Source organism: Cyprinodon tularosa, unplaced genomic scaffold, assembly GCF_016077235.1.
Source record: "Cyprinodon tularosa strain WSP-4 unplaced genomic scaffold, ASM1607723v1 ctg214, whole genome shotgun sequence".
Lineage (NCBI taxonomy): Eukaryota > Metazoa > Chordata > Actinopteri > Cyprinodontiformes > Cyprinodontidae > Cyprinodon > Cyprinodon tularosa.
In genome coordinates this window covers 1442010-1454058 of record NW_024038796.1, presented here as the reverse complement: position 1 = coordinate 1454058, position 12049 = coordinate 1442010, and the positions used below count along the sequence as shown (strand labels likewise).

Here is a 12049-nt window from a genome sequence, read left to right as displayed (position 1 = left end):
CTGCAGAACATTAGCGAAACTATTAAAACACAGCTGATTATTGTGATGATTATTTACATTGCTAAACAGGCAGTTTTAATCCTTTTTTCCCACTTTAGCAACATCACAATGATAAAACCCTTCATGATCTTTAGCATCCCGGCCAATCAAATCTATATAATGTGAGCAACGGTAGAAAGAGTCCATGCATATTTAAAAATATATCCTAGAAAACACTAAAATATATTAGCTAACTAAATTAGAACCAGTGCAGCTATCTGTTATTCCAATTATGTATGGATATTGTGATGATTACTGTGATTTAATTGACTCAGCAGCTACAATCTCTGTTAGTTTATAATATAAAATAACTGTATACTCAAGCCTGAACTAGATAAATCTACATTTGACAGTATTTAAGCATAAAAATGGTAAAATATATACTCAAACCTGATCTTTTAAAGTTTCTGCTACATTTCCTTTACTCACAATCCACATTTTGTGAATCACTGTAAGCTGGAAGTATCTTTACTTAGTATGTTATTCAAGATAATGACAATATATGAACTTTGTGAACTAAAAATCTGAGAAACTTTATACAAAAACACCTAAGAGGGGAGATTCAGAGCATCCAAATAATTTACAAGTCATTTATGTAGTAAAGTTGATATATATTTCATGTTTGTCTTTCACCAAGTTTTATTTTTTTGTGATATTCACCACCGACTTCCAGATCAAAGCTAGCACAGAGTAACATGTGTCCTACTTATATGAATGTATTAAACATGGAAAATTCCCCCTGGCTGCCTTCAAGATTTATGCAGTTAGACATAGGATCTGTTACATGCACTGCATGTGTTTTTAGACTCAGAGAATAGATATTGCAGATGGTGGGTGAGTCTCTTCCGCTACCTTAAGTTAAAGTAGTTGAAAGAAATTATAAATTCAGTAACAGGAACCATGCAAAAAATGGATCTCCACAGTATTCACCTAAAAATATACACATTTATATATATAACCTGGTTGGTTGAAAGGCAGCCCAATTTAAGTATTTAAGTTAATTTTTAAATCTTAATTTTCTATCTGTAATAGCTGTGGCAGGCATGTGCGCAGATAAAGGCCTCTAAAATCCAGGAAAGAAATGAGATAGAAGTAACAAAGCTGATTTATAACTTCAACAAGAAGAACAGCTGCCTTGTTAGCTGCCAGCTAACCTCATCTTGGACAGATATCCATCCACTTCTTAATTTAGTATGGCCACTACAGCCTTGCTGATCCCACTCACGTACTGTTCTACATGGCCTTTAACAGACCGCCTGCCCTGTGCATGACCTGAAGAGGATCCTGATGTAAATCTTGGAAGGACTGCTGATGCTACGCGAGCAGGATCTGATATCCTCTTGCCGTCTCTTGATTGGGCTCTTACTGTAAAGGCGACGGTGAGGCATTGTGGTCTACAGAGGAGAAACCGTGCTCAGTGGGAGACAGAAATCCTTCTGATAAGTGACTGCCTCAAGGTCTGGACGCAGTCCCAACTTGGGATAGCAGGGAAACGGATAGCAGCACCCGTATCTGCCCTAGTTTATGCTCCCACCACCACATCTCATCAACAATCTCTCCTCCTGCCTGCTCCTTTCTCCCTCTCTCTCCCTCTCCCGCTGCCTGCAGAGCTTAAACTGAAAACAGCTGGTTGGAATACCAGACTGATGAAACCCTGTTAAAGGCTTTTTAGTGTGTGTGTGTGTGTGTGTGTGTGTGTGTGTGTGTGTGTGTGTGTGTGTGTGTGTGTGTGTGTGTGTGTGTGTGTGTGTGTGTGTGTGTGTTTTCTTCCTGCACATTTAATACAACAAAGCTTAAAAACGTAGGGTACAATTACTGAAGAAAACATTTCTTTGGCCGAGATAAACATTATAGTTTATGGCTATGAATGAAGCAAAAACTGGAATATATATATAAAAATGAACTTAAGAGACCTGACTTAAGAGGTATTTGTCACACATCTTATTGAACACTGGAAAAAAAGATGAGAAATAAAACAAATATATTTACTTAATTGAGAATTTTTTAAGGAGTTTAATAGTTTAATAATTGTTAATAATAGTGAACATCTTAGCTTTAGAATAAAAATCTGAAAGTGTCTATATTCTGTATAAATGTGAATTATTTGTTCCTGGGAAACAAGCTAAACTTTTTTTTAGAGGGTTTTAGATGTGTACATGTCCTATTCTCAGCTTGTTTCACACAGGAAGAATATTAGTGGCGCACCGCTTCCAACTTCTATTAATACAACAAGAAAAGGATTAAATCATTTGAAAATAGCATTTCAACGACTTACGGACTAGTAACTAACTCTAAGATGTTGTATATCCAAACAAAATAGGAGACAAGAAGAGAGTTATGCAGACAAAAAGATATTGTGGGGGAGTGTCGGCCTAGTGGTTGAGGGATAAAGCTTGGAATGAGGTTGTGAGTTTGAAACCCGCTCCCACAGACTGCCACTATGGGTCTTAACCCCTGATTTCTCCCCCGGGCACTGCACAGTTGCAGCCCACTGCTCCTTAAAGGGAATGAGTTAAACACAGAATTAATTTCTCCATTGTGAGACCAATAAAGTTCTATTTATTTAGTTTTTATTAACCTTTTCGAGACCTTACTAGAATCCTGCTAATTTAAAAGTAACCCTGACAACTTTGGGTTTTGATCAAGTGTTTTAAAAAAAACATTTAGCAATTTAGCTACTCTGTTTTATGTTTTGGTAATTTTGCCTTTAATTTATTCATATTCAAATTTTTTTGTTTGTTTGTTTTCTAAAATTTTTTGCCACTTTTGTAATTTATGGTTGTGGGGTTAATGAATAAAAAAAAGAAATCTGACTTTTGTTAAAATGCGGTTACATATCAAACCAAGTGTGCCTTTTCCTACAGTTTAAGCGGCCTTTCCCTCCCCATTGCACCAGGACTCTCCTGCTAAAAAAATATTATTTTTTGGATTAGCATCTTTTGAGGATAACTGAACAAAGTTAAATTTCTATAAATCTATTCTTTGTTGAGTTTTAGTCTGAGAGTAACCATACCAGCAGTGAATACCACCCTCTACGGATTATAATAGTTACTAAGCAGAGTCGGTACATGTGTGGGCATGACCAGCAGTTTCCTAGATTAGGAGCTTCAGGTTCTGAGTTCACTGCAACACCCAAATCCTTCACTCGGGAACAGGACTTTTATTTTGTTAGTCGGCAGAAACAAGGTCAACAACTTATATCAAATCTGTTTCAAGCCTTTAAAACTGTTGCGTTTTGAGTAAGGTCTGCTGCATTGGTAAGTGTTCACCTTCACCCACCAACACTTCGAACTCTAACACAAGTTTGCCCAAGTGTTCCCCTGGTAAAACATAGCAAATCTGAAAAACACATAAATCTATTTTAAAAAAGAAAAAAATAACATTTGCACACATATATTCATCTTGGCACATCAAAGGGATTCATTGATGTCACTGAACATGGGGAGTCTGCAGCAGGAGAGGGGAGATGTTGGTTATCCTTTCCTCAAAGGGTGCAGAGATGCTCCTGATGGGCCCTGTGCTCGAAGAGCCAGAGAGCGCTATAAACAGAATTTCTAACGCCAAGCGGGCGAGTGGGTGGGTTAGGTAGCGAGCTAGCAGGCTATGGCGTAGCAGGGAGGAATCGACGCCAGCTCAAGCCTTCCACAGAGACCAAGAGAGGGAAGGATGCAGACCAGGACTGACACCATTTCACACAGATCTGTGCAAGCGAGGTTAGGAAGGGAGCATGGGCATCCATGATGAAAAGGAAATGCAAATGGGAGATGCATGTTCGCGTAACAGCCAAAATGAAAGGCTGCAGAGGAGGCTAAAAGCAGCTTTGGTTTGTGTTCACACTAATTACATCTGGTCTCAGTTGCCCACCAGCATATAGACGTGGTGGAGCTATGCAACTATTTAGACTGGATCACCTGTTTCTTTTTACTTTTCCAGGCTGAGCATAAAAGATCATTATCAAATTGAATCAGTCCGGGGCCCAGAGCTCTCAGCGTTCCTGTGGATCTGCTTGTAATTGAACACAGCCACCAGACTGCTGTAGATGTGTTTGCCTTTGAAGGAAAAACTCCTTTAAAAACTAAAAACCTAGTCAGAAACGTAATTTCTGTTGACACAGCGCTCTGCTGAAAAAATATTTGAAATTCAGGAATACAACACAGACGGCTGTCAGAACATGAGCCGTATACACTGTCCCCTCTGTTGCAAAATATCCACCTGAACACACCCCCATTCCTCCTCCTCCTCCCTCATACTCAGGCACTTGCAGACAAACATACAGCACGCATGGCTGCATGTTTGCTCATTCTTGCACACACACACACACCAACACACACACACACATAGACAGCAAGGTGAGTGAAATGCCAAGTCAGCCACCTGATGAAAGGACACCTCCACACAAACTGGCTTTGCTTATGCAAGGAGAGGCCCTTTTATTCAGCCGGACAATGTCTGTGTTGACTTTTCTTTGTCTGCTCGTTTTAAGCACCAAGCGCAGCAGAAAAAAAAAAAAAGAAAGAAGCCAGAGAGGCATGCAATCGTAGCCACTGACATGTTCAGACGTTTACTTTCCTATTCATATCTCAATCTCAAAAAGTTTTCTATTCAACAATCATGCTCGGTAGTTTGAGCGCTATTTGATGAAGATATGTTTGAGCGGCTCGCCTCGCTCTCGCCTACTTGCCACCTCTCGCACACAAGAGGCATTTCGCTCTCGAGTGGCGGCGATGATGACGACTGCACGGCCGGGGGACTTATCGAAAAAGTGACGCGGGAGAGGGCGAAAGGCGGCGTCCAGCGGGGTGCGAGTTGACCAATTAAATCTGGCACTAGTCTGTCTCTGCTGGAACAATGAGCTGGATTTATCGAGCCCGGTGTGTAGGGGGGGGTGCACAGCAGGCAGGAGTCTGGTGGAACATCTCTGCAAACATAAAACCTCCTCCTCAGCTCTCAGTGGATTACAGCGGAATGTCAGCTCTGAGCAGGCTTTAAATCAGTTATGCTTGGCCCTCGGGGTAACTCTGTGCTGATCCCATGTAGGCCTGTCTCTCATTGCTCGTGATGGGGTTGCCACATTCACATTTTTTTCATCAAGTTGGGGACTTTAAATCCTTTATCGCGTAGCGCATTCTTGAGTGAAATAACTGCGTAATGGCTCTTGAGCAACAGCACCAGTTTGTTGCGTTTTGCTACATGCATGGCAAACGTGTGACGATACCATAAGGAAGGAAGAGAAGAGAGCACTGCACAGACATCCAGGATTTGCCTAAAGTCATACATGCATAATTAGCTGTAAATGTGTAGCTCCCCACCTTGAAATAAGAGAAAGAAACTTGGATTTCGGTTGACAGATGCCATTTTTAAAGCGTCTAGCTGCAGTACAAGACCAACCACATACCAAACGAATCCCATAAAACAAACCTCCCAGTCCCAGCAGGGGTTTCCAAGCCATGCAATAGCATAAAATGTTTGCCAAGCTCTGGAACTGTTTGGACCCATCTCTCCGGCTAATCTGCACATTTCTCCGAGACATAGAGGTGATGCTGCGATAAATTTAACCACAGAGCTCAGCAGCTTTAAATGAGCCATTGGACGGACGTGCCGCTGCAGGCCACTTGTAAAATATCAGCCGCCGTATCGGGTCTGCGACAAACCCGATCGGGATCCACAGGTCTGAACAGCCCCTGGCGCTCAGAATGCAAGTCTAAAAAGGTTCCAACATGAGCCTCTCATCAATCACACTCACTGCATTACATTCACACTAAGCCATGAGGGCAGGGCAATATGGAGACCTCAAGACGACCGCTAAGTATGCCAGCCATTGTCTCCCTGCTTGTTTTCTGCCACAGCGATGATTGACACAGTCAGCGCACTCTGTCCCATTGACCTCATTTTCTTTCTCTTTTTTAAATATGGAGGATTAGACGTCTAGAAAAGAGTGTAATTATTCACTGCGTTGCCTGAAGCTACAAAGAGGGCGGTTTTAATTTCAAATTTTGTTTTAGCTCATAAAAACAATAGGAAGTGAGAGGCTTATACAAGAAAACAAAGAGATATACTGAGATGAGTAAAATGTATAGATTATACCAACATACTGTCACCATATGTTCATTTGCCTCCTTCCCCATCATAGTTTTGTACTTTCTTTATCTTATAATACATACTTTAAGAACATATTCAGCCTAATTTTCTATATAATATTTATAGAGTTCTCTGTAACTAGAAAGCGTGGTTGTGTAACTCCTACGATTAAGGTTTTCAGTAGTTTAAACTCCGTTGTGTTGAATGTAATTCACTTCGATACAACAAAACACAAATGACCTAATGAGAACATCTCATTTCCCTAAACAAAATGTGAAAATAGAGTTTCAGGAGACAAACTTTAAAGCAAATGTAACAAAGTAACCTCTCCGCTGCCTTTCTCTGGAAATTAATGTTAATTCAGTAAAAAATAAAAAGGGCACAATGAATAAAGTAGAGGTTCATGAGGCACTTAAATGGAAATATGGAGCTATTTTGAAAAATATGGCATAATAGATCATTTTTAAAGCATAAAATAGAGTTGCTGAAAGGAGATATGACTATCTGGGGCTTAACGTTTTGTCACTCTGTAAAATAACCCAGATTTTCTCAGGCAGACTTGGAGAGAAAGTTAGAAATGAATGCCTCGCTATATTTCCATCTTAATAATAACATACCATTAAAGAGAAGTTATAGATGAACCACCAATTGATTAACATTGCACATTTTATATGTGGCTAAATAAAGCCATATTTGAGAAGATAAAGGTTCCATATTGTCATTACAGAGTAAAATAAAAACCTGAATTATTTAAACACAATAATCGTTGCCCTGTTTATCTCAGCACTTAAATAAAGACATCACACTCAAAAGGGTTTAAAATGTAAAGCTAAACGTTTTAGTTTTAATGCCGTTTACTAACATATACCTACTGGACTGGTGTTTTGGTTCAATCTAATCTAATAAACTGAACTTTCTTTATATTAAATAAAGAAGGTTCAGAATCCCTTCAAAGGAAACAGATGCTCTTTAATAGGGCTGCAACTAACGATTATTTTAAAAATCGATGAATCGGCCGATTATTTTTTCGATTAATCGATGAATCGGACAAAAATTTTTTTTTAATTTTAACCTCTTTATTCCAAAATAAACATTTTAGACAGAACAAACAAGCACACAAGTACAGGTTGCTCATTAACTGTACTGGTGCAATATGAAAAATAAATGTTTGTGTAAAAACTACGCAAACTTACATGAGAAATGTAGCTGTACATCCACAAAATATAGGCTACTTTGTTTCATAAAGCGCAAAAAGAGACAGGCATTTTTGTTTTTTAAAGCCCCTAAGGGGTTCAAACAATAGGTCCCCCCATTTCAACAAATGAGTTTTTTTTAGACTAGAAGAGTTCTGACTTTTAAGACAGGAAAGTATAGCAGTTAAAGTTGCTGCTTGAGAAAATACTGAACCATAGAGATAAAAATAGCCCTGTGATTCAAATTATAAATTGTATTTGGAATAAAAATGAGAGAACTAGGGGAGTTAAAAAAACACATCCTCCAAAGACAGATATTTACATGGGAATGTGGCAGATAATTAATTGACATATTACTGATCTTGCTGGATTTTGTTCTGCTTTACTTCCATAAATTGCAGGATCTTCTTTTCTTTATCTTTGCCAGAAGATTTAAACTTTAAAAGCCTTGCCCTCATAATTTGCAAGTTAATTTATTTATAAAGAAAATATAAACGCTGCTTAAACAAATTTAAATGAAATTAAAAGTAAAATAAGTAGCCAACCTTATCACTGTCTGTAACCTACTAACAAGGTAAGGAAAGCATCAGATGAGCTACCTGAGAAACTAACTTACGTTTCCCCTCTTTAAAATGAAACAAACATGGTTACTCATCCTGCTGATCAGCTCTCTTCACTGCCATTGAAGGCTCCAACGTGTTTTCTTTTCAGGTGCTGCGTCATAACAGTGGTGCTTCCGTGCCATGTTCATTTGTTTTTACAAAAGTTGCATGTTACGACTTTTTTCATTTTACAAAGCGCAGGCTATTTTAATTATTGTGATCAATTTGCACCGTCAATCCCGGCGCATGCGCGCTTCATTTGCAGTCTGGACGCTGAGGGTAAACTCCTCACTAAAATCCTGCGGCTCTGACTGCCGCGCTGAGAGGGATTCCTGTGGGAGAGGGAGAAAGGCGTTGGGATGGGGGAGGCGCCCCACGGCAGGCAAAAGCCGCCAGTGACACCGTAAAAAGTCGCCAGATTTGTCGCTAGTCGCTTTTTTGAAAAATAGTCGCTGGAGGGGTCTGAAAAGTCGCTGAGTTGGCAACACTGCAACTGCGGCGCTGACTCGCTCCGCCATATTTTTTTTTCTTCCCCCGGATGACGGCGGCGGCGGATGACGCATTAATCGCGCGACACAACTAATCGATGATTAAATTCGTTGCCAACGCTTTTAAAAGTCGATTTTTATCGATTTTATCGATTCGTTGTTGCAGCCCTACTCTTTAATCACGTCACCATTTCACCATTTACAAACATAAAGAGGAGCTGTTAGCAGCAGACATTTCATATCAGACATGTGTGGATTGGTAACTGTTGTGGGGAACGTTTCACACCCACTTTGATAACCATCAATTCACTTTTATATCCCACATATTATAGTGTTATGAAGCCTTCTAACTGGTCTCCAATAAATATTAGTTGCCAGCAGGAGCCAAATTTAATATTAGACCCAAATGCAAAATGCAAAGCTTTGCTAACACACAACATATTTAAAGTTATGTGTTGATTTATCTTCTTATATCCATCTTATATGATATGACTAAACAACAAACTAGAAACTTGTGCAATGACTGAGATGTATAAATGCAAAAGGGTTTCAAAATAGATGTAGGAAAAAATCCAATGGGAATATTTGGATATAAAAAGGGTGAAGGAGGGAAGTGACTTAAAGCCAAAGCTGCACCTTAGATAACAATGCAATTATCGTCTTAAAATTAAAGTCTATGATACTGTTGTTGAAAAAATTTGCTAGATTTTTGTGAGTGAGATGAGAAAAACAGTGATGTTTGGACTGAAAACAACATATTTGAGCACTTGGATAGTCTCAAATGCCCTACAAGATCTAAGTCTGATTTGAGCTTTAATGACCAAAAGGTTAAACTTTACCAAAAGTAGTAGGAAACAGGTGAAGTTATGAAAAAAAAATGTTCATCCCTAAATCAGAGGGTCCTCTGAAACAACAAAACTAAAGACAGAGACAACCACCCAACACACGGTCTGAGCAGAAGCAGCCATTTAGTTAATGAGCCCCAATGGGGACCTCCAATGAAGCCATCAAGACTGCTCAGAATAACAATGGTCAACTAACTCCTTTCTAATTGAATGGAAGGTGCAGGGAGGCGATGTGAGTGGGCCTGAAACAGTGAAAAGGGAGACAGAGAGGTGGGGAGGGGAGTCTCTTCAGTCAGATGCCTGCCAGGCTTTAACGAAAGTACTCGTTTTTTGGGGAGGGGAAGTGACAAGTATGGGGTGGGGAGATGGACTAGCTCAGAGGAACCCAGGGATTATCCTAAGGAAGTTTGCTTAGTTAAAATATTTCTACTAAATCCAGATCCCAAATGTTTGGAGGAAACTGTTCTACCAAACGTGCCGTATGTCCACTCACCAGAAAGGAGACAATCTAATAGAATGAGTTTAAAACTTCTGCAAATAAACAGCGTGACACCACCATGCAACAAGTAAACGCAGCCCTGCCGACTGCGTCAACAACACTTGCCTGAGACTGTCATCCTTATCTAGACAATGAAAGTCTCTGGAAAACATCTTCCACGGGGCCCAGCGGTTACATTACACTGTTGTTAATTTAGGATGGAGTTAAAAACACACTTTTTTCTTGAAATGAAGGGAAGAAAACTTGCTTTTTTGAGTTGCATTCCAAGGAAAACACAAAATAATAAAAAGCAAGAGAAAAAAACAAAATAAAGATCAGAGATTTCTGCAGGATATGACCTTATAAGAACAGGAGGTAAGAGAAACATTTAAATAGGGGGGGGGGGGGGTTGAAAAAAAAGTAAAATAGTTTTGGAAATTTGTTATAAAATAAAAATGAGTTTCATACAGAAAAAAAAAGTTCAAATGCAAGCCTTTTCATTGAGTGGGTGGCAGGGAGAAATTTATACCCCCTAAAAGAACAAAGAGGTAGTTAGTACTGCTCCTTGAGAGGCCACTTGGAGGGAATATGGCGGTCTAGCAGTGCGCAAGGAACTTTCACGCACGGCCAAAGTTTTTTTTTTCTTCTTTTTTTTTTTTTTGCAGAGAATGACAGAAATTAGAGAGAAAGCATGAAGAAAGAGAGCAAAATATCCCACCGGGGTTAAACTTACTGTTCTTGCACTGGGAGACAGTGAACCATTGGATAGGTATGGATTGGTGAGGTCAGGAATCATAAGAAACGGGTAGCCCGGATAGTGAGGGCTCTTAAAAAAGCCTCCATCTTGCTGTCTTCTTAGTGCTGCACATAGGAAGGGAAAACATTGGAGGGTTTTATAAGGGCAAAAAACAATAGTTGCACATATTTGTTTTATTTTTAAAAATCTTGAATGGTGTACCTTCACTGAAGTAATCTCTTGTTTTCTCATAACTTTCTGAGTCGGGTCTGGTTTGGGGGCGCCTCTCTGCCTGCTGCAGAAGGGGGGGCATGCATGCAAACGGATTAAAACTCTCAACTCATTTTTTTAAAATAAATTACTTTATTTATGTGTTTATTTGCAAAATAATTTTTAGACATATGCATTTTACCTCCGAGTCTGATGAGCTGCTGTTGTTTTCCGACTCGTTGACCAAGGAGGACTTGACGTCATCCAGGTCCCTCTCCGCTGAGACGTTCTCGGAGATCTTGTCCTCCTGCTCCCCTTCGTCTTTGAAGGAGATCATTTCATCGTTGGCCCCCAGATCGTCCCCGCCGCCTCCGTTCAGCTGTGGCATTTTGGCACCCGAGTGGAAGGGATCGAAAAGGAAGGAAGGAAAAAAAAAAACACGCACACAAGCGCAACAGCAGTTTTTTTTCTTTTCTCTCTCAGCGTACAGTCCAAAACGTGCCACTGGTGGAGTGAACTAACTACAATAGTTCATGTTTCACAACTCCTCTTTCATCCTCTGAAGTTAATTCCGTAGGCCATGGCCGGGTTTAGGATAGTAATCCAGTTAAATAGAGAGAAAAGTTGGAAAAATAACGATAAATGTTTGGCTTCTGTGGCCGGATGCGCAGAAACTTGGCAAAGTTTCACCTCCTTCGCAGCTTGCGGACAAACTTGCGGTCCCTGCGTGCGTTTTTAGCGCTTGCGCTCCTGAGGAACAGGAATAATGATCTCCTCCTTACAGAGCCAGCATTAACTACAACCCTACTGAAAAGAGAGAAGCGCGTCCGATGATTTTATCTCCTTAATATCCATGCGTGAGAAACAATGGCTCAAGTGAAAAAAAAAAGAAAACACGCGTCGCAGAAACTGCTTTCCTTCCCTTTATTGAACAGTTGCGCTGTGTTCCCCCCTCCACCACATTAAAAAAACGCAAAGTTCAAAACTAGGAGGGGAAGAAAAAAAAAGGAGAACTCAAAAAGAAGTGGGAGTGGGAAAAAGAAAAACAGCTTAACTGCTCACCCCTTCCCTCCACATTGCTGCCGGAGAGTGCGCTCCGAAAAACTACTTGGGTTGTTCGAGTGGAAGGAAAGCAGCAGAGGAGGAGTTTAGAGCGCTGAAAACCGACACTTCATTCAGCAGCATGCAGATCAGCTATTCTTAACCCCCCCTCCTTCCCAAACACACACACGCACATGCAAGCACAGCAGCTAAAACTACATAATTATAATAATGATAATACCAACAAAAGTGGTGATCTAGGGGGCCTCTTATTATTCATGACAAGTTTACAGAGCCGGTCCAAGGATTTTACAGGGCCCTAGGAGGAATTTCATTTCA

The 12049-nt window shown here is 40.1% G+C and overlaps 1 protein-coding gene across 3 annotated transcripts in view; it reads right to left on the bottom strand.

Moving 5' to 3' along the window:
* The window catches only part of tcf7l1b (transcription factor 7 like 1b), a 46278-nt gene extending 34502 nt beyond the window's left edge, over positions 1-11776 (bottom strand). For 2 of the 3 annotated variants that reach the window (XM_038285714.1, XM_038285715.1), the window contains exons 1-3: positions 10872-11775; positions 10682-10754; positions 10457-10584 (exon numbers count right to left, since the gene is read on the bottom strand). In XM_038285714.1, coding sequence (XP_038141642.1) covers positions 10457-10584; positions 10682-10754; positions 10872-11057 — 387 coding nt within the window. In that variant the 5' untranslated portion in view covers positions 11058-11775. Of the gene's footprint in view, positions 1-10456; positions 10585-10681; positions 10755-10871 lie in introns of all 3 variants that reach the window. The other variant, XM_038285716.1, reaches the window with a different exon arrangement.
* Between the last annotated feature and the right edge of the window lie 273 nt (positions 11777-12049).